General features: G+C 39.6%; 1 protein-coding gene across 1 annotated transcript in view; it reads left to right on the top strand.

Moving 5' to 3' along the window:
• Positions 1-23,497, top strand: part of NREP (neuronal regeneration related protein) — a 29,079-nt gene extending 5,582 nt beyond the window's left edge. Inside the window, exons 4-5 of the mRNA XM_019531722.1 lie at positions 13,331-13,408; positions 21,791-23,497. Coding sequence (XP_019387267.1) covers positions 13,331-13,408; positions 21,791-21,916 — 204 coding nt within the window. The 3' untranslated portion in view covers positions 21,917-23,497. The remainder of the gene's footprint in view (positions 1-13,330; positions 13,409-21,790) is intronic.

The raw sequence follows: 23,497 nt of genomic DNA, 5'->3' as shown, positions 1-23,497 counted from the left end.
TTAACCTATCAAAAACAAACTACTTTCAGTCTCTACACATTTATCAGTCCCTGTAAAGATTTTGTACATTTAAGTTTAACTTTTTAAAGTTTAGTTGGGATAGCTATTTACAGGTTTCCTGTAACCTGTGGAAACCATCCGTCCAGGCTTGGCCTGATAGAGATGTCCTTGTATATGTCAGACACATTTTTCTCTCTCTCTCATATATGAAAAAGGCGGACTAGGAATGGGCAATGAATCCAGGTTAATAGTAGATCCTTATAGGCTAAGGATAACTAGAGTTTCATGCATGGTAAAGTAGGAATCTAAGGAGATGATGAGCCCTAGTACTGGTTAGAGGTTGTTGAGTACTGAGCCTGGGGCTGGAACTGAGATCTTCCGATGGTAGGTCAGACCACTTATCTCTAAGTACTAACAAATGATGAAGTTGTGATGGTGTATGGATATAGCCAATGGCAGAATATAGTTTACAGGGGTTAAATGAAAGTTTGGTTATGAGATTATAGCAGCCTAACTGTATGTCTGTATGCATGTTTTTAAACGTGCTTTTTATATTATAGATATAAGAAAGTTACTCGTAACAGTTTAATGTAATGCACTTGATTACTGAAGACTTAAGGAGATTTAACAACTTTTTGTCTAATCTCCCAAATAAACAACATCTCAACACTTCTATTAACTTTTTCAAATGCAGCAGAAAAACACATTTTTCTGATTACTGCCATAGCAGGTTAGTTGATAAGCATCTGAGCTGCTTAGATGCTTAGTGTAGATCTTCTGAAGTGGAGGTTTGAATAGTTTTCATCAGACAAATATTTAGTGAACCTTTTGCACACAGGCTGCAATATTAAAAATAAGAAATAAGAGTTCTTACACGGTTTATAATATTACATGTGTGAAATCATGACCTTTTGCTATGGGAGAGTAGGGTGCTGAAACTCAACAGTCCATTGAAAAGTCAGTCCATTGTAGTTCAGCTATCTTGTGCTAAATTCTGGGTACTGGGATGAAAGAGAGAGATTATATTTAATATCCCAGATTGACTTAATGAGAATAATTTACACAGGTAGGCAATATTTTTGACTGAGACAAAGTATTGAAATAAAAATACACTCTTAAATTTTTGCATTTTGAATTTATCACAAAGATGTTTTATGCTGATGTCTGCTACACCTTACTGGGTGTAGAGGAGAGTTGGAGAAGTGCAAAAGCTTTTTCTTCAAATGTTTAAAATGGAATAGTATTAAATAAATCATTTTTGTGGGTCTTATGCAAAATGCAGGCACAGCTGCTGGGTTGGCAGATTCACCGTAGTGCTACTGAATGAGTCCCTGTGTAGATGTGTCTTTGAGGCCTGTTGATGTTTCCTTCTGTAAACACTATACTTTATATAAAAATTTCAAATTTTATAAATGTATTCATTTTTGTGCTTCAGGAAAAAATTATTGGGGGGTAACTTTTTTAAAACTCTTTCCTAAACAGTCATATAGCCTATATTGTGGAAATACTTGAGAAGAAAGAGCAGAATGGTATTGGGTTTTTCATATTGAAGTTGTTAGGAACTTGCTCTTAATATGTACACTACTATTTATTTAAAATAACTCCTACGTTCTTAATACTATGAAATTTAGAAGGATATGTTCCTCATTTTATCCTGTCAGACAGCCACTCAAAGATTAAATGAGAACTGAACAAATCTTTTTTTTGATTTACGTTGACATCAATCTGGGGATAAATTCCTCTGGCCAGAGAGGTATGAAGACGGGTAAATGTTGTATTACTGATACCATTTGAAATTCTGTAGAAATTGTAGATGTGTGGTATTATTGGTAAATTATTTTATATTTAAGTTGTCATTTAATGTAAAATAAAGCCAACAACGACCAAAACCAAAAGTCAGTGCTTGCTAGGCAATTACAGTTTTCTTTCCAGTTAACTAGATTCACTGAGAAATGTATACTATTTATACCAAACAAAACATATCCATAACAAAAAAAACCTCCTTAGATTAATGTCATCTCTTTATATTTGAGGTAAGTGATAAGTACTATAATAAGGGTAGATATTGATAATGCAGTTACTGGACAGGTAAAGGTGGCAAGGCCAATTTTCAACTGTTCTCACAGGATTGCACATGGCAAAGGACTGTTGCAGCCAACTGCACTGAGATAAGGAGCACTGGTCAGGATAATTAGGTTATTTTTAATGTTTTTATTTATAAAAGTACCATTGGATCATCAATATTTGGCAGACATGCCAAAGAGACACACACACAGCATCCCATAAGCAATTGGATTGGGTTTCTTAGGAGAGAGTTTCTGTAGAAGCAGTTTACCTTTTCTCTGCTGAAGCCAGCGATTCTCAACCAGGGTGCCACCAAATCCTTTGAAGAGTGCTGGAAGTGTGAGGAGATAAATGAGGTGTCAGAAGAGAAGGTGGGTGATAAACCAAGATGGATAAAAGCAGGCTAAAGCTTGTTCCTGCCTGATCAGTCCCCCAGCACCACTTCCCAGCCCCTCTACAAGGTTGTAAGCATTGTAATATATAAATTACTCTTGAAATTGGGTGCCACTCAATCGACAGAAGCTATGGAGGGGGGGCTTCCAGTCCAGTGAGAGGTGCCTTGAGTCCAAAAAGGCTGAGAACCACTGCCCTAAAGAATCTCGTTATATTTCCTAGTGACCTTTCTCCCTATGTGAGTCATGTGAACTAGGACTCCACCCCTCCCTCAGCTTTTATTTTTAGAAAATAAAAAAGCAATGGTATTTTACAAACAGTGATCCAGATCACTGTAGTAAGTCCACTCTTAATTGTAATATTTTGACCATTATTGTAGAATACTTTCATTTTTTAATAAGGACAGGCATATGCATTTTTGGGATGCATTTGAAAGATTCCTCCTTCTGTATATTCCACCAAGGGAAGGAAATAACAATGCCACTCAACCTCTTTATTATCACAATAGGTCATCACTACTGGGTATGAGGATATTTCTGAATTTAAGCATGTATCCTTTTGGTCCTGAAGCAAGAGTGCTACCAACTAAGACACTTTACTTATGCTGGCAATTCGTTTGGCTAATTTTGTCATTTTTAAGCAGTTGCCCCTAACTGCACATTCATACATTAATATTCAGTCATCTAACTGCCTTATTGTGCTCGCAGATCAGGTGGCTAGTCCTTTGTATTTGAGCTCACTTGTAATTTTGCCTGCAAAATTAGATGCATATTTTAGTAATCAGGACTATTATATTTGCTTCATCAGGATGCTAGTGTTACTCTCAAGTAAAATAAGCAAGGTATTTAAAAAAAAGTGGCAATTCAACATTGTTTTAAAAAAATGGATTTTTTTTAAGTATTAATGTTTTTAGCTACAAAGTCCATATAAGGAAACCAAAGAGTAGAATGCAGTAGTTTGTGAATGGCTTTAATTGGTAATGGCTTTTTGGGTGATCTCTTTTAAGTGAGCCAACTGCATGGTTTAGATAAATTAGAAAAGCTTTCAGGGATCACAGTACCCATCATTGGTTCTCCCAGCCATGCAGTTGGTCCAATAAAAAAGATGCCACCCATAGAAATGCTTACTTCTTGGGTATTTCCTCAACTGTCACAGCTACTTCAACTTTACTGGCTAATGGAACTTCTCTTTTAATGTAAATGTATTACCTCGTATTATTCAAGAAAAGTTTTGGGTTTGTGTTTTATGGAAGCTCTTTGTCTTTGAAGTGATATGATGATATCTTAATACAGTGATTTTTTTTTTTTTAAATGCGCAACTCTAATCAGATATGCACTAATATCTATACTACTGTTTATTATATAACACTTGTTTTTCACAGATGTACCATAGACATAGTGATATGGTATCTACTACACCTATGGCTTTCCTATAGGTGTAGTATGCTTATGGAAGGAAAAGAAGCTGAAAAAACATTCAACACACAGACTAAACTGCACTTCACTGTGCTGGCCTGAGTCGAATAGACCTCACCAGAAATCCCAGTGCTCTGGGTGTTCTGGAGGGTTTTTCTCCAGGAGAAAGCATATTGTGCTTTGATAACCATCCTTCTCCAGAAGGAAGTAAATTAATGTTCTATTGACAGGCTTAGAGCAGCAGACCTAAAGAATATGCTAACTGTACTGAGATCATTTTGGCTTGTCCGTCTGCTCTCTCTGATCACTGTTGCTCACTTTTTTAGATGGCTCTGATCTGTAGAATCTCTTCATAGAGGAGAGATTGTGACTACTTTGTGTACTGTGGCCTCCCCTGGCATATTTACCATGGTAAAGAGTCCTGCGGTATTAGGTGTAAATTAGAATTCAATCTAGCCCTAAGACTATGTTCTTAGCATATTTGTACAGTATTTAGGTAGCTTTCTTACAGATTGTATAATAAGTAGACAGTAGATATTTATATATTTACTATAGGTATATAGCTATAAAAGGTGCCAGTGGTAAAAAATAAATAAATCTGGCACAGATATGATCGAAGCACGCACAGGAGGAAGTTGTTGGAAGAGGAGTCATGTATACAGGGGTCATGTTATAAGATCATGTCAGGGTGGTGCTTAAGAAACATCTGGGAGAGAGAGGCTTTAAGAGTGGGGGGTGAGGGGCAGGCATTGTCAAACCCAGCTGATTTATATGGGAAGTTGTATATTCGAAACCTGAGGAAATAACTTGCAAGGTCACCATATGGCCCTGTGGGAAAGGAGCAGATGACATCCTGTCCTCTGAAATTAACAGAAATTGAAAAAGTGGTAAAAAATTACAGCAAAAGGAACTGATGAATGAACTAACTTAATTCATTTTCAGAGTGGAGAGGGGGATGCAAGGAACATGGTAAATGAAAGGAAAAGCCTATTTGTCTCATTTAGGCTTTTCATCTTGTTACAGTGGGAGTTTGAGTCATCGGATGGGGAGGAATAAAGAACAGCTGTAGTATCATGCTTTTGAAAATGCAGAGCTAGAGAAGCATATGTCCATGTGTAAGTAAAACTAAAGAGAAAATTGTGAGGTGCAAATAGGTGCCAGCAGTGGTTCACCCTTCCTGCTGCCACTTAACTCAAAAATTGTCATATTACTAGGAGTATCCCTGTTCTCTGGAAGTCCATCCAGAGCATCTGATGAAGTAGCCTGCAGCCTACAAAAATTCATGGCTCTCTGAGTATAAGTTGCCACAATGCCCTGTCTTCTGCTCATACTGCTATTCATTGACTACTTCAGCAAAACAGTCCAAGTTTGGCATTCCAGCCAGGAAAAGCATATCAGTATAGTTTTCTTGTTTGTTAATCACATGTACATTATGCCTGCTTTATGAAAGTAACAATTTGCTGGTTCTAGAGAACAGTTTTATTGGAAGGAGAAGAAACAGTATCTGCTTCTCCCTCTGTCCCTGTTCCCTTAGGTTAAACTAAGATTTAAGAGGAAGATAATGCTTTTCGCACCTAATGTTTCTGGTGCTTACTGGGTGTGTCTACACACGTTCATTAATGCACAGTAGTTACTGCACATTTAGTTTAGTACTTGCTTAATGAAGTACTAACTAAATGCACAGTAATTAGTTACTGCGCAGTAGCGTTGGCACGTGCTTTTTTGTGACGCTTACTGCGCAGTAGCTTAATAGCACTGCACAGTAGTGTATTAGCACTGATTGTGACATACTAGCACAGTTTTTGACTGGCACACTACTGCACAGTGTTATTACGCTACTGTGCAGTAAGCATTTCATGTAGACCACCCACTGAGTAGGAAAGGAGGAGTCATTAGAAATACCTGTAACATTTTCGATATAGCATTACTGTGAATGGCAGTAGTGTTTTGAGATTCTTTGTGGATACTCCTTAGTAGGAGGTTCATAATGATGATTCAGAGTAGACAAAAGAGATCAGGTTTGTCAAGTTGAAACCTTCAAGGTAAATTTTATTCTTTTACTGTTTTGGATCCTGGGATACCTGCTAAGCCAATCATTCCATTATACTTTTAAATGGTTAATTAAATTTGCCTTTACAACAACTTGGAAATGTCTTTTTCTTGTACTTTAATCTGCAACTTATTGTACTGTTATAGCTTCCCTGAGTCCGTTTTTGCATCAGTCTGGCAAAAAAGCAGCATCTGATTTGCTTGTCAGTTGTTCTTTCTTACTGTATTTAAGAAACTTCAATAACAATCTCTACTGATTTAACTCTTCTGTGAAATGAGATGTAGTATTTAGAGTATCTAATGATATGATTTCCAGATTTTAGATGAAAAAGTTGCTGGATTGATGGCAAAAATGCAAGCTAGGGAAACAACGTCCCCTTAAACAACAATTGCTAGGCAGGACAAACCTTTCTTACACTAGGCTTGTGCCACTAATACAAGGGGAATGAATTCTTATACAGGCAGTCCTCGGACTTACGATACAATTGGTTTGTGAAAACCATGTCGTAAGTCGAAACGTTGCAACTCGGAACCAACTTTTTCATAAGAAACAGTGTTATAAATGGGGGCTTGGTTCCTGAACCAAGGCCCGATACCCTATTTTCACCAAAAATACCTCAGAATTTTGTACTTGATCAATTATAGATGAGTAATATAGCTACATTAATGTATTTATAATGTAAATAGTAATCATATTGATTTGGAAAGACTTCTTTGAAGTGACTTTGCTGGACTTTTTGAAGGGTTCTTGGCTGGAGTCTTCTCAGGAGTATTGGCTGCAGGTTCTTCTGGAGCCTTGTCTGCTTTCTTAAAGACGGTGTCCAAGGAGGTTTAGATAGATGTTCTCCAGGGAGATGAGCGACACAGCAAACTTTTTCACTGGTGTGGCATTGCATTGGATCAAGAGTCATAAAGTCAAAACTGACCTCATAAAGTTGAAACAGCATGTCAATTTATAAATGTTGTAAGTGCGAAACATTGTAACTTGAAATGTTGTAAGTCAAGGACTGCCTGTATGCCGTTATGTGATGCCAATCACTATAGTCAATCCAGAAGGGTTTTTAAAAGTGTTGAGAATAAAACAAGTTTTTTTTTTTCCCATTGAAGTCAATGAATGACACAACCCCAGCTGACTGTAAGCATCAAGCGGGTGCAAACATGCCTTCAGATTTTTCCCTTGAATTGGCTTTAAAAATTTCCTTCTGTTCAAATAGCAGTATTAGAATTTTTTATTTTTTTTGACAGCTATGTTTCGGAAAATAATGGACCATCAGTTTTTAAGCAGAATTTACCATTGAAGTCAGTGGGGTTTTTAGTGCAGCTCAAGATAATTTTGGGGAAAAACTACCAGAGCTGGAAAAAAACAGAAATATCAGACATTGCATAATAAGGTCCTTCTCCTTAGGAAACTGTTGTAGTTCACTAGTCCTGCCTCACAGGCTGTTGTGCCCACAATTTTTTCCTCCAAAAGAAAGTGCATGGAAAAAACAGTCAAACTCTGAAGGGAAATGTCAGACACCTCCCATGATGCTGAGGTTGTCCCAAGAGAAAATAATCCATAACTTCCCCTTTAGGAGTTGTGATGCCATTAGTGATGCACTGTTTGCACTGCACACACACCCTGAACCACTTTCAAGGGAATGCAGGTCTCCAGGTGAATGCTGTTAGGAGTTTATCTGTGCTTTTCATTGAAAGGAAACCTCCTAGGTTCACAAGATAGCATGCCCAATAGAAGAGCTGCTTCCCACGCATCCTGGAGTACAATCCTTCCTATGGAATCATGGGATTTGGATTGGCAGCAGTGCACCTTGGGGACTGTGTGGGATCCTGCAGAACAGACCCCCCCTCCCTTCTTTTCTTCTCTTTCAAAGAGTTTAAGTTTCATTTTGAGCTTTCTTATACTGGAGGAAAGAAAATGGCCTTTTAATCCTGCTGTTGCGGGCTTCTGAGTATAAGGTAGAATCAGGATTTTTTTGGAGTAGTTCCTTTAAACCTATTTTTTATTCTATCACTTGAGTGGAATAATCTTGAAATCACCTGCAGGTCCTCAAGGAGCTGGCAACTTTTGCTTTTACAGCAGTCAGATTTAATGGGTGAGACAAAAAAGGGGTGAGTGTGGAATGTAGCACAGCACTATGTCCCAAAGAATTCCAGGCTCTGCAGTAGCATGTGAACTTGTGCTGGGTTCATTTGACCCCAGTACTCTTTCCTGCCATGGCAGGGGGTCGGACTAGATGATCTGCTCAGGTCCCTTCCAACCCTACAAACTATGAAACTAGGCTTTTCAGAGATTAGGACCTCTGAGTACAAGAATTCAGTTATAGTTCAGAAGAAGATTGTAAGTAGTAACTTTAAATACTTTCTTTATTGTTTCTTGAAATTCAAGAGGCCTGGAAGAAATCGGAGACATGCTTAACAAGAATGTGCACGTTGAAGTTGTCTGATAAATAGAAAAGTGTGTGTTTGAGGGAGATGTTGAAACTCCTGTTTCTTGCTGGTTGGATCTAGGCAGCGTTTGAAAAGTACTAAGTCTAAACTCACCAGACTTAGGCCTTGGAAGCAAGAATTTTACTTCAGCACCTCTTTGTGGCTTGACTGTGTAGATATATTTCAGCCCTGTTAAAAATGTCTTGCAAGTACTGTCAAGGATATCGAGTTCTCAGTAATTACTGCTTTTAAAAGGGGGGAAGGTACATAAGGGAAAAATACCTCAAAGTAAAGAAATAAGCAAAAGATTTGGGGCTTTGATATTGGTTGAACGTAGTCCTTGCTGTAGTATTAAGAGGATTGTCAGTTTTCATGCTTCTTGAATTGGGTGAGAAAAGAAGGGCTTACACTCTACTTCCTAAATACATCTCTTTCTAAATGGAGTAGAGAAAATAGTATTATGCCCCTAAGTCTGCTGTCACTGAACTTGGGCTACATGTTGCTCAGCCTTTAGCTTTCTTTTTTTAAAGGATATTTGTTAAAATGGAAGTTTTAAAACACAGAAACTAAGTTGAAACTTAGGTTCTTAGTAAGCTCCCATTAGAAATTGAGGTCAACCCCCAGACAAGTGAAAGGTTTCATACACACATTCTTAGATCAATAGTTTCCTTTTTCTAATTTACTAAGGAAGTTTGGTAGGCTGCTTTGTGTGTCACATGGTTTTGCTGAAAAAGAATGAAGTCTATGATTATGGGGAAGTTAACTGATAGATTGGGCTCATGCCTAACAAAATGTTTACAAGTGTAGACCCACTTGTGTGGCTTGTGGCTGAGATTTGGTAGATTATTTTTACCCCTATTACTAAACACTGAAACTTTTTCAGTCTAAGTCAAATGGAAAATATGCTGCATTTATTTATACATTGTTAGACTAGCAAAAACTTTAGCTTCTGCTCAGCTTGTTCCCTAATAATCCTGGCATTTGAATCCTGATTTCCTTGCTGCTTAAGGCAAGTCTTCATTGTTAGAGGAACCATATAAACAAATGCCAATGAATGAAAATATAATGTGCACCCTGGACACTGTGGGAATCTGGACTGCTGTAAGCATTTACATTGTACACTGTATTGTAATTTCCCTTTTATTTCACTGGGTAGCTGGCCTGAACCACTAAAATCAGGTTGCCTGAACTACTGTATGTTGTTTGCAGGTGCTCTCGATGTATTTATATTACGGTATGTCTGTACATCTCTGCAGTGTCTCTTGTAGAGGGGATGTAATGAATCTTACTAAGTTTTGTATGGCATGGTAGATGTGCAAAGCATGAAGTCTTCCCCAGATTTTAAGATTCAGATGTTTAAAAAAAGCAGGAAATCCTAAAGGTTTATAGAATAATCTGTCCTTAGAGAGAATTACATTTAATTCTTTTGAAGAAAGAGATGAGCTATTGCTTAAAGCAAGAGGTACCCTTCTAACCCCAAATAAAAAATAAAAGCAAGCATATTACATCAGTTTTGGATGTCCCCATTATTCATATGGAAGTCCAAATATTTTGGGAATCTTGCTGAGCTGCTACCTTCAATGCTTATATGTTCCAAAGGTTATTTGGAACTAAACTCCAAAGTTTTACCAAATGATGCTAGAAAGAATTCAAAGCTAACATTTTCAGTGGTGAGTAATATTGTAATCAATTGACTTGTGCTTACATTCTGCCTGGATAAATGTATAAGTATGTACCTTATGATCTGGGCATCTCCTTTGATAAAAAGGTGAACTAGTCTTGCTAGTTGTTCACATCATACTTCTCTGCACAAGAGTTTTGTCTGTACAGTAAAGTAAAACAGCATGAGAATTCATACCCACATTATCTTGAATTGATGGGAGATGCTGCAACAACCTAGAGAATTATCTTTATAATACTTCAAAAAATGAATGTAGTTTTAAGATTTTCACGAATAACAAAAGCATCAGACAAAATCAATACTAGCTTAATACTAGTGTCTGGTGCTTAAATAGTGCCTTCTACTAGAAGATTGCAAGCAGCCAACTTTAAAATGCATTGATCATTCCTCACAAGCCAACCAGTTAGTCCCATTTTGCAAAAATTGCAGTGGTATTCAGCGATTTGGTTGAGAGTGTACAGAAAACCAAAGACTGAAATGCAGCACATGCAACTCAGCTTGACGCTTTCACCAGTAGACAGTGCTGTTTGGCTGTGACAACTGGTAGGGAGTTTTATTACAGCAGGTTTTATGCTTAAAAGCCTTTCCTTTGCACTTTGCAGAAGCTCAGAATTTTAGAGGAAAGAGTTTCTGAAGAATATGTTGATAATTTCTCCAATGAGTATGTGATTCTACTGTTTACTGTAAGACTATGGACAGACAACTTAAAGCATTTCAGGCACCTTTAATCACTGTGGAGGGCCAGCTATGCAGACATATGTGCCCTTTGAAACAGTCCAAAAGTGGCTAAAGCACTCCAGAACTGTACCTCTTGACATGAGCTGCTGTTTTTGAAGTGTCCTTTTTGTTGCATCTGTTCATAGGTCCTTCAGAAACCCCACAATACTCCACTCTCTGCCTTCTTCTCCCGCCACTCCACCAGAGAGGAGCGGAAAGCTTTGCAGGGTGGACAGGCTGACTAGCCACTCCCAGAACCTCAGCACTTGGGACACAGCTGCTGGGTCCTGGGCTGCCACTGCAGGGTCCCAGAGCACTTGGAGTGCTCTTCTGGGTCCCCTCATGGCATCGCTGCCAGGTCCCAGACATCACTTGAGCACCTGGGACATTGTTGGGCTCTTGCTGGAGAGCAGGCTAGGGCATTGATGTATTAGCTCCACTCCTTCCTCCTTGCAGTCTCCCTGCTGAGGGGTGGGGAGTTGTGGAATGGCAGTAATGGCTCCATTCCCCTGTCCTGTTTGGGGACAGAAGGATGGAACTGTAGGTCACTGCAGTCTCCTGTAGCACCTCCTGGCTAGAGATTTGAAGCATTGTAGGCAGGGGACACCGCAGGGGTGTATGTATACCGCATGGCTGAAATTATACCTTTTTGAGTAATTTTCCAACCTGTTAAGCTCAGAAATGTTTCAAATGCTACCTTTGTCCACACCCTAATTTCAGATGTGTGATCCTATAAAATAATAGCATTCCTTCTCAGTTTTAAAATGCACCTGATATTAAATAGTGATCAGGGCTAAATTTGTCACTGATGTAAATTGCACTTTATCTGTGTCTGCAAGATAAACTTGGTGTGATTCCCAGCAGTGCCCACAAGCATGCCACGGTACAGTGCAGGCTGCCCCACCCCCAAACCAGATCCAATGCATTCATATGCATGCTGTACATCAGGCAGGCTAATTAATGAACACAGATACAGAGAGCAGTGCGTGTATATGTGTGTGTGTTTGTGTATGTGTCCTTTTGTTAAATCTGAATTCCTTTAGTCTCTAAAATGTAAACTAATTGACTCTGAACTATACCTAGTTCTGATCGGTTAACTCTAAAAGCAGTAAGCCATAATAGGCAGTGCATTTTTAAAGGACTGCTGAAGTTGTATTTCCACTATGTGTCTTCAGCTATCAAGAAATGTAATGACCCTCCTTGAATAGTCTTTCTAGAATGTTTGATGGCTTTTGGAGGGCCAAATGTACATGGTGATGGACATAGAAGGTAATCTGCAAGAGTACAACAAAGGGAGTTGGCCATCCTAGTTCTTCTTTTTCCGGAATGTCAGTCATGGCTCTGCAAGTCCTCTGAGCATGACATTGTGAAAGAACAAGATGATTTGAAAACAGAAGGAAGAGGGCATGACACACATACTGCCCATACATAGGGGCAGCTTTGTGGTTCTTTATACATTTAATAGAAACTGATAGCCTATTATAGCTTTTACCTCTGTCCATAGTATATCATTGCATATATAAATTCCAAAACATTTCCTGGAAAGATAATTTCTGTTCTGTAAAAAGACACATGTAACATAATACATTGTGTAACATCTGAATGATTTAATTTTGATCAGATTTTATACGATTTTCCCACTAGTTCAGAGTTGAAATGGAAAAGTCTGTAGAAGTGAAGAGGTGCCTTAGATTGGGAATAGACTATTTTATTTTAATATATATATATTGCAGTAATACCTAGGAACTAGCTGAGAGCAGGGGAGAGGTGGGAAGAAATGGATAATTTGTAAATGGGGAGACAGTGTTCTGTCCTGAGTGAGAACTGTAAAATAGGAAATATCAACATCTAACAGTCCCAAAAGCAGTAGTTTCTGAATGCACTTTGGCATTAATTCCTGCCAGCTTAGTTTTCTTTGGCTTCCAAAGGCTGATGGCTTCTCCCTCTCCTACTTTCCATCAGAATTTTCTATAGGGAAGTTTCTTTAAAAAAAAAAAACAACAAAACTCCTCAAACTCTTAATTTCTTTTAAGGTACATCTAAACCTATTTTACTGTAATGATCTTAAATGTGTGACTACAAAATACTAGCTAGCCTTCTCCCTGGAATTCTTTTCTTCACCTGTGGAGAGGGAAAGTGTGCCAATTGCTGTATAATGGATTATGCTTTATTTTTTCATTGGCAAGAGGCTAATGTGCACGTTTCTTTATTCAGATGTCAATAAAACCATGTTGAAAGTAGGGTTGTTGTATGTTTTAGTGTTTCAGTTCTCTCCCTATTTTTCCCTCCCCTTGAGGTTACAGCTGGGTAACCTAAAATGGAACACCCATGCAAAATAATACCTAGTAAATATTTAATATACCCTTGGACTTGGTCCTGCTTCCATGGTTATCCTAGATTAACATGATCAGGATAACTCCACAGATTTGTGGTGGTGTAAATAACAATAGAATCTCATTCCATCTCTGGAGCAAAAACTGGACTGCGGTTGAGCTTTGCGGAATGGAAGAAGGCTGCTCTAAAACACTGTGATTGCATAGCATCTCTCCTTTATAAGAAATGTCATATATTTGTGTTGCTACAGGTTTATCAGCGAAGGTTAACAGTTTGGGTTAACCAGAATCTCTTTCCAACCAGCCAAGGAGATGGAGGATTTCCTAAGGTAAAGTTAATTACATAATTGCACTTAACTAGTTTTCTTTAATGTAACAAGCACTTCACTAAGGATGTGGCTACCCAAATAAGTTGCTATGAGATAAGGCAGAGTGTGGACTTCCTCTGCCACTCTGTTCTGCTTCGTCTGCCCAAATCTGCTGCTGTTCTTCCTATCCTGTCTGCTGCTGTGCTGTCTGGCCCCTCCCCGATCTGCTGTAAGTTAAATGCATAAGCAGCCCATTCCTCTTTTGGCAATCATGCTACAGGTTGGCCACCCCAGAGTAGCTGATGAGCAGTAAACACACACCCAACTTATCTTGCAGTAGCTTGTTTCTTTAGCCCATGTTCTCAGATTGAGAGTTGTATATAAAATGAAGGACTGTGAATGTTCATTACATTTATTTTATGATTGCCTTAAAAAGTAAAATCATGTGAGTTGACTGTCTCACAAGTTTCATCATATGCTCACTATTTTTCTTAAAGCCTCAAGGACCCTGAGTCAGGCAGTTACATGGGAATCTCAGATTTCATTTAAAAATAAAAAGTTTTATCCTTCAGAGTTGCCAAAGAAAAGCTTGAAAACATGTACCTTAGTAGCTTCAGAAGGCAAAAGAACCCCAAATTTATTAGTTTTCAAGCACTCATGTATTTTAGGCTAGTCTTGTGGGTTTTTTGGGCTTGACTCATGAGTTTTGAATGCTTGGTGTTGGGAATACCACTTCAACAATATAAAGAAAGAGGCAACAGTCTGAAGGGTTCCTAAACTATAGTAAAAGGAGAAACAATTATTTTTTTTATTTCTTTCAGATTTTTGTGTTCATGTCTTACCTGCCTCCGTGACAACTGCACAATGTAATTTAAGGCACGTCGGTCATGTTTGACAGTACAAATATTGTTAACACAAACACAGAATGTATGGTATATCTGACGATTTAAATGATTTTTTTTGTCGTCATTACTGGTTTGATAAACCCCAAATTGGACATGAAATTTGAGTAGTAAAATAAAGGAGTTATTCAAAAACCACTGAACATATTTGTTTCATTTCCATATTCTTCTTTGTTAATGACTCAAAATCTGGCAGCAAAATTGGCAAGTAAGCAAAGAGGAGAGAAAATGGAAAACTGTTTTTATTATGTTTCTATTACTATCGAGACAGAATTCCTGTGAAGAAAATGTTGTTGTTCCATCTGGTTAATAGTATGTTTTCCATCCCTTTTTTTTTATTTTAAGGAAATTTGAAACTTCTATTTAAGGTATAGTGGCACGAGCAATTTTTTGGCACATCTCCATGTGTGCAGTAACCAAAAATTACTGTGCAGTATGGGTGCATGTCTACACAAGTGTACCCATACTGCACAGTAACTATGGTGACTTATGCTGACTTGATGATGCATGATGCAGTTAGTAAATTTATGCCCCGAGTAGTTACCGTGCAGTAAGGCAAATGTAGTTGTGTTACTGTGCAGTAACCCTTGTGTGTGGACTGACTTGGGTCTAAATTCAGTAGTAGATTAACTTTAGTCCCAAGTCAGTCCACACACACCTGCCAGTCAGTTTTACTGTGCTGTAACACCTGCACGTGTTGATGCTGGCATAAAAAACGCTTACTGCGGGGTAAGCTAGATATGCCTACTGTGGAGTAAACTAGAGTGCATATTTACAGCACAGTGCTTATTCTGTGATAAGTGCTTACTTCCATTCTTACCCTCTGGTAAATGCAAATCGTTGAATGAGAATGAAGTGAGTAAAATGTAATATCTTGCATTTAATGCAGTATAAGAGTGTGCACATGGGCAGTTAGCAGAGTAGCTAATGCTCTGCAATTTCACACACTAGCTTGTTTTGTAGTAACTTGTTCATTTAACATGCATAGATTTCCAGTCCACTTACGAGATTTGAAGATTGTCTTTATATGTGAGCTCGCAGAGTTTCTAAAGTAGCATGTATGGAAGTATTATCATTACTGCATTCAGAATACTTTCAAAGTTCAGCCAAGTAGGCCAGTAGCAATACTAGGTTAAGGGGTGGCTATTGCAGCAAGTACTGCTTTTTCATAGCTTGGCCACATGTATAGGAAATTAATTCTATAGTTGCATGGACCTCTGAGGATCCGGACAGATATATTATTTTTATAGTGCTACAAAGTTTGTAACTACAAAAAATAAAGTGCTACAAGTGGTCACGCGGTCCATGCTCCCTGGCTGGGGACAACAAAGTTGCCACAAAGGCTTGCTCTTTAATAGGGGGCTGTTCCTTGGCTCCGTTTGCCCTAGGGGAGCCTGTCAGTGAGCTGGAGGGGCTCACTGACATGGTTGCCTGCTCAGCTGATTAAGATCTAGGCTGCTCTGGAGCCCTTTAAAGTTCTCAGCTATTGGGCTTGCTGAGAGTGCGGAAACAGTAGTTTTCCCACCCAGGCAGTCCTTGTTCCTATCACAGTACCCCTGTCCCTGTCCCTGTTGCTGCCGGGGCAATGGGGACAGGGCAGTCAGCAAGCCACACTGACAGCTTGCTGTTCATCTGTCATGGAGCCACTTGCCCTCCCTTAGAAGGGGAGCAGAGCACTGTGGGAGAGGTGGGGGTGTGTGGCTTGTGATCTGGTCATATGTTAAATTTGTCCTGACAAGACAAAAAAGTTGGTCTTTGAAACAATAACTTCTCTGTTTTGGATCCACTATCTTTGTGGCAGATCAATTTCTGATACATTATAATTAGTGACCTACCTCAATTGTGGTGGAGGTTCGTGGTGCTGTGGCCCTCTTAATTTTGCTCTTCTTGCTGCGCGTTCTCCCCTGCTGCAGAGTGGCTGAGACAAAACTGTGGCATTAATTGCCTCACGGCCACTCAGCTGGGAGGGGGGTGGCAGTAGCGAAGAGAAGAGTGAGATTAAAGGTGCTGCTGTGCTGTAAGCTTCCGCTGCAATTTAGTTAGGTCCCTAGTTATGATGTGCTGCAGGAAACTCCTATATAGCCTGGAACAAATGTGAAGTCTGCCAGGGCCCTAATAGAAATAACATTACAGATCACTAAATGGGTGTGCTCACTAGGGCTATGCAAAACACCATTGTTTCATTTCGATGTCCCTTTTGCAGTTTCAAAAGGACAGAGTGTTTTGTTTCATTTTGAAGCACTGTCCCATTTCATTTAGTTGAAACTGTTTTGCTCTTTTGGCCGGTTTTGTCATTTCATCCATAGGCTATAACAGTGAATCATGAAAATGCCTAAAATGTTGTCATTGTTGCCTGTTTCGGATGCAAATTGCAGGGATGGTAGTCCCTTCTGAGGGCGTGAAGCCTGCCGAGTTTCAAGGAGATAGTTGCAGTTTCTGAGACCTCCACACCTTAAAGTCTTGAAAGCAAAATTCATGACACTTGCTGGCAGTGGCAGCCTCCTGTTAGGCCTGCAGATCTGGTAGGGCTGTGGGCCTGTGCTGGACTCTTTCTGAGGGTGTGGGCCTCTGGATCTGTGCCAGATGACAGGAGGCTGCTACTGCCGCCTGGGACCAGTGCTGGGCGCAGCCCGTGCCCAGCACCAGGCTCCATGGAGCTCAACCTGGTGGCGGGAGGTGGAGTGCAGCCCTGGCTCTCCCTGCCTCGCGCCACCAAGCTGGGCTGCAATTGGCTCTGCCAGCCCCAAGGAGCTCAGCCCAGCAGTGGGAGAGCCAGCGCAGCCCCAGCTTTACCTGCCTCCTGCCATCCTCCCTCTGCCAGGCTGAGCTCCATGGGGCTGGCAGCAGAGCCAAAGAGAGCAGCCCAGCAACAGGTGGTGGGGAGAGCCGGGGCTGTGCTCTGCCTCCTGCCACTGGGCTGAGCTTCATGGGGCTGCGATGCCGCTCAGAACGCAGCTGGTGATGGGAAGCAGGCAGAGCCAGGGCTGTGGTCCAATCAGCTCCCCCAGCTGCATGGAGTGCAGCCCATGGTGGGAGGCGGGGAGAGCTAGGGCTGAGCTACATGGGGCTGTGGTGCTGTTCAGATTGCAGCCCTGGCTCTCCCCTGCCTCCCACCGCTGGGCTGCTTTGAGTGCCCTCATTTCGTTTCAAAGGTGTTTTGATGGCTTTTGTTTCATTTTGTTTTCGTTGTTTCGAGCTCGAAACGCGTCAAAACAGCTTCGAAACTAAACACTTGGTGAACAATTTTCGCAGCCCTAGCACTCACACTGTCCAGGTTGGTAACTCTTGCCACGAAGGTTTTCCTGGATCAACATCCACCTTTATACCAAGTTGCTTCTGCAGCCCAAGGTTGAAACTATAAGTGGGTCAGTAAAGGAACAACACAGCAGTGCACGTGGATATGTGAAGGAGCAGAGTTATTCCAAGCTTCTTGCAATCTGAAGATATTTCATCATTTTACCCAGGCCTAAAAAAAATAACCAAATGACTAATGAATTCTGAGATGGACAGAAATACTGCATTGTAATTTCTTCTTGGTTTTATTGGATTCCAGCTTTTTCATTTGGGTATATTTGCATCAGTAAGTGGTTCAAAGGTAATTTGCATATACTTGGAGAATAAATATTTAGGACCATCATTAATTTATTTTTGATAATTGTTTCAAAACTTAGCCTAGTATTAGACATTTACACTCTGACATCCTTCAAAGTATCACATTTATCTGAAACAGTATGTTCAGAATCTAATTCTTTCATCAGGTTTATAAAATTAGTCAAAATAATTTGGGGAAAGTGCTGAGGCCTTCAGTTGAACAGTTTTGTGGACTCTTAAGCAATCCTAAAAAGCCTAAAATATTGACATAATACTGAACAGTTTTTGAGCTCCTGATTTCAGATTAAAAGATATTTTTTCTCATGCAACAAGCAAGTATAAAGGGATATATTTAATAATGGGAACATATTTCCAGACCCAGAAAGGTCACATGGGATTTTTTATCTTATGATTGTGTGGCAGAAATTCAGGACTGAGATTGTTTTCACAGCTGAAAAGGAACTGCTCAACACAATGCTTTTGGAAACTTGCCCAGACCTTTGGTTTGTGTGTGTGCGTGTGTAAGTTTCTAGTTTTTTTTCCCCCCCATATCCTGTAATGATCAACAAGTAACAAATTAGTGTTTAGTTGTTTTTGGTTTGTTTTAAAGCAAAAACGTTTGTGAAGCAACTGAGTTTTCTGTTAAGAGAATGTGTAGTCACTGGGCCTCAACGAGAAGAGCTTGATTCTGAAGTTCTTAGACAAAACTCCTGTTTTGTTCTAGCAGGGACAGGAAAGAATTCTCTTTCTTTGTCATACCTAAGTAGCCAGTCTGTAAAATCAAGAAGAGAAAATGGGTGTATTTCCTTCCGCAGCCCTATAGGGTGTCTGTATACTTGCTTCCAGCATATGACCTAACATGAGCCCCTGCTCAATAATTCTTCCCTTGATGCAGTCAGATACATTTGCTCATGATCCCAGTCCCTCCCACGTGTAGGGTCTGCTGCTCCCTAGCAAGGGGTTTTCATACGTTCAGAGTCCTTTATTCTCCTGCAGCCAAAATTGGTCTAAAGGAGAAGGTATTCTTGCCCTTGAGTAAAGACTTGAGGATATTGCTGACTATTGCTTTGGGTGTGTGCTTATGGGAGTTGTAAAGCAGAATTTAGCCTGTTGCCGGGTTCCAATCTGAATTGAGGCAGTGGGAAAGTAATGGAATAGCTGAGTTCTCAGAGCAACTGAATACATTTAATATGGAAAATCTGATATAAATTACAGCTTTGTTGGCTTTGAGGCCAGGAAAAAAAAATCGGCTCACAATAGTACATTTTCAAATCACGAGACGTGTGTGTGTGTGCTTATTCTGTTCCTGGAGATTCTTTATGGTAATTCTTTATGATTCCTAAATTTTATACTTTTCTTGTCAAAAAGACTGAATTCAAAAAAGTCAGTTTATACTAACAATGACTTTGGTTTCTTATGAAAGCTTCCAAAAATGCTGTGCTATTTTGTAGTACTCTTTTGTCTGATCATTTTCCTAATTGAGATGGCTCATGCTTCTACTTATGATCTCTTTCTAAAAACACAAACAAAACAGAACAGCTTTTTTGATCATTTCCAACAATTAATAATTAGTGTTTTTTTCCTCCATGAAAGGATGGCATTTTCTACCATGGGTATTTTCCATGCTTCTGGGCTTTGCTGGTTGCTTCTGCCTCCCCCTTTTTTTCTGCTATATGTCAGGACGATTTTAAGCCTCCCCAGAGGCGTTGGTTGGTGGCTAAAGCTAAGGCTGGGGACTTCAGTTGGGGTGTGCTGATTCTCCTGCTAGGAGCAAAGCCAGAGGTTCCTGGCTAGAGGGTCTTGCTGCTCCACACAGGGTCAGACTGGCCATATCTCGGGTTAGGAGGGAATTTTACCCCATGGTCAGATTGGTATGGACAGGGGTGGGGGGTTGGCTGCTTCTGAAGTGGGGGTCATGGGCTTTCTACCCAGGACCTCTTGACCATATATTGTCCTGCTTCTAAAACGTTGTCATGGTTCCCCTGCTTTACCTGTGGGTTGAGGGTAGTCTTTTGTAGAGTTTAGATCGTGGTTAATGGGTTGGTTTGGATAGGATGATTCTGCCTCAAGGGAAGGTTTGGACTAGATGATCTCTGGAGATCCCTTCCAGCCTTTCTTCTCTATGACTGAGTCTATGGCATGTTAGTAATTTTATGTAGCTTACGGTTAAAGCGCCCAATTTGGCAAGGTATTTCTGTTCAGTGAAACAGTTAAGCACGTGCTTAGCTTTGAGATCTTCATCTGGGGTTAAGCAAATGCTTTTTGCTTTGCTCAGTAGGGATAGACTCTGAAGCACATTTGAAAAGGCTTTAGTGATTTGGTACCTGGGCCCTTGGGGTGTTTTAAATATTTGTGCTGTAGTGAATGGGAATCAGCCAAAATAACATCACTAACATTGCACTATTTTAATAGCATGGACTCAGTGATGGGATGTTACATTACCATTTGCTGGGCCAGTGAGAGACGGATAAATGTTCTTTTCATTAAAGTAGTGCTGGAAAGACACTCGGTGCAGTGGTTCTCAACCTTTTTAGACTTAAGTTACTCCTCTGTAGACTCAGTCAGGTCATTTTTCTTCTTTTTTAACTACAGAAAAACAATAGAGCAATTCTTATATTGCAAACTACTCATAAAGATGGCAGTGGATCAGAATGTTTTAATACTTGGGATGCCTATTTGAAATTTCTGGATTTATCTTGTGAATCAAGTTTGTACACCTAACATGCTAACATTGCATGGCACCCTGCAGAACCTGTAAAAAGGTACTCAAGGCACCCCAGGGTGCTGCTGCCTCGCTTGAGAGTCCTAAGCTCTAAAAGGTATGCTACAATAACAAAGTGCTCTTTTATAACTCAACTTTTTTATATACTACAGCAGATGCAACAATAAAATGGATCCCTCTCATCACAAACATTTCATAGATAGAATTTTTAACCTTAATTTTCTGTGTTCCTGGCTTCCATTTTTAAACAAATGTCTGGTGTCATGAAACAGCTTGCCATAAAGAGGCACTTGGTGTAAAAACACTGAATTATTTTCTTTCTGAGTAACAACCCAATCCATAAGTGTGTGGTACCAAGTTTTACCTTCATGATTTTTTTAACACATTTTGGTTGTTTGTATATGCAACTCAGGTAATTAGCCATCTAGCAAACAAAATTTATGTAAATATGAGTTCATATGCTAAACAGTTTCTTGTGCAAAATGTTCAGGTACAGATTCAGGCCTAGATGGCCCCTGACTCTTGCAGAGGTGCATGTGTGTGATAGGATAGGTTCAAGAAGTCATCCCTCCATCCCTTTATAGTCCTGTGTGGGGGATGAGTTGTTTGCAATTCCTGAAGTTGGAAAGGCAAAGGACTGCTCCTAACGTATACTTACAGGATTAAGAGTTGCTCCAGAGATGGGTGGGAGGGAAACAGACCTGCTTTAAAACCGGACCAGAGATTTAGCTGGGTATTTTGGAGGAAGGTAGAACCATTTTTTGAAGTGTAGAATCCACATTTCCTAGGCAGAATGGTGAACTGAGGGGAGACTTGTAGCTTAAAGCATAAGCCCTACCCAGGATCCTACTCAAATGGTATGCTTCTTTGCATGTTCCAGGCAGCAGCAAAGCTTCCCAGTTTGGCCACTAGATGTATTTTTTGTAAACTTAGTCACCTGCGCTGCAGGAGACACTGACTCAGCTAAAAATAAAGACAGTTTTTTTAATCCAAATCCCTAAGACTTCTGTGTAGTTCTTAAACAATCCAGTCTCTCCTATGGAACTAATATTTACATTTGAATAAACTGTTTACTGTGTTAGCTACACTTTACAAGACCATAAAAAATCTAAGGATATAAGGGGGGGAGTGGAATTCATTGAACTGGTTTTGTAGAAGCACAACTAATTTTTTTCCCTTCCTGTGCAGGGATATCTTCTTATCCCAAAAGAAGTAAATCGCAAGAAGAACAAGGAGACTGAAGCTTTGTTCCTGATTCCACCAAATGACTATGGACACCATTTCACCAAAATCAATTACCTCTATTCCTTTTAATCATAATTCCTACATTTGTATTACATATGGTGTATGGGTTTGATGAGGTCATGGTGTCATATATCGGGAATTGTTTCTGTGTAAATCATCAAGTGTAAGAAGAAACTATGGGACTCTGAGCCTTGCTTTAGAGAATTACAGTGGACAAATGTGTATTATAAAACTAGTTTTTAACATTCTGACTCAAGAAAAAGCTCTCAGAATTTCACACTGTGAATCCATGTTTACAAAACATTACAGGTGGGCCTTCAGGCCTGGTTCGACTACAGCAATGTCTTCCACTACTCAAACTCCACTGCTCACACGCAGCTGGTAAACAGCTGCCTCTCCATTTCCATCATTCCTAACTGCTTCTTGCAGAGGCTGAGAGTCCCCCTTTTTTCATTTAGATGTAACAAGCCTAGTAGTTTATTTTCATCAATTGTCTGTATAGCTCTATATTTTATCCATGTACTCTTTTGATGTATAGAAGTAGTATGAAACTCATGGTTTCCTTGTGGTAAGTGATTGTGATGCTGCCACAGGATTTGAGACACTGATGAATGGTGCTATTTTGGACTTTAAACATGCTCCTTGGCAAGGTAGCTCTGATGGAGTTATTTTTTATTTCCATGTTCTGAGAAGGTGTTGGTACTTTGTTTTCCTGAATGTTGTTCTTTAGATTGGACTGACTTGTTTCCTTGTGTCTTCAGTGTGGCTTTCTTATTCAGTGCTGTAGGTGAGTAACTACTAATAGAGTAAAAGAGAGGAACCTATTCCTTATCAGGGTACACTCACAAATATGCAGTTGTAGTGGGAGCAGTCACAAAACTGTAATTTACTTAAAATCTCCTTTCTGTATCCTGTCCACCTAACTTGGAGAAAAACGAGCAATAATTTTCCAGAGGTCTTTGGAAATCTCTTACACTCTGTCTTTTCTAAAAGGCTTTTTTTGAAAACAGAGGCAAGTTTTAATGTCCTCTTAAAATCAATAATATAGGTGATACGTTAGGAACAGAATAACTAATTGTTTCCTCCAACTTCAGCAGGAGAAAATTGTAAAAAGCAAAGAGCCTATTTCCACACTATTGTCAACATGTGGCTCTTACACTTTTGTAGTTGCTCCCAGGGAAATACCAACAAACAAACAAACACACACACAAACAAAAAAGCAGTATCATCTACTCATGGAATGTTGTTGTGTTAGACACAGTCTGAAAGCCCACCTTAATTTTTTATATAACTCTGTCTTTTAGCTCTTCCTTTTACAGGGCAGGCTTTGTTCTGAACTGTTTTCGCTTTTGACTGTTAATACCAATGCATGCACTGCATTTCTTGGGTTTCTCCCTCCATCCATGCCCTGTATTCCCTTTCCTGTATATTTTCTTTTCTGATAGATTAGACACATCAACTGTGCTGTATATAGAGCAAGAAACAGTATTCAGCAGTTGTGGCATTTATGTATAGGTGCAGTTGTGTACTGCTGAAAATGCAGGCTTTTGTAACAATGTGATCTTTAATAATGCACTACAAGTACCCAATGTATTTTAGCTATTTTAGTAGGATTTGTTCAATAAATATGCAAGCTCTAAGGGTAGCAAT

This window comes from Crocodylus porosus, unplaced genomic scaffold, assembly GCF_001723895.1.
Source record: "Crocodylus porosus isolate Cpor-Errol unplaced genomic scaffold, CroPor_comp1, whole genome shotgun sequence".
NCBI classification, from domain to species: domain Eukaryota; kingdom Metazoa; phylum Chordata; order Crocodylia; family Crocodylidae; genus Crocodylus; species Crocodylus porosus.
This window is presented reverse-complemented; position numbering and strand designations above follow the sequence as displayed.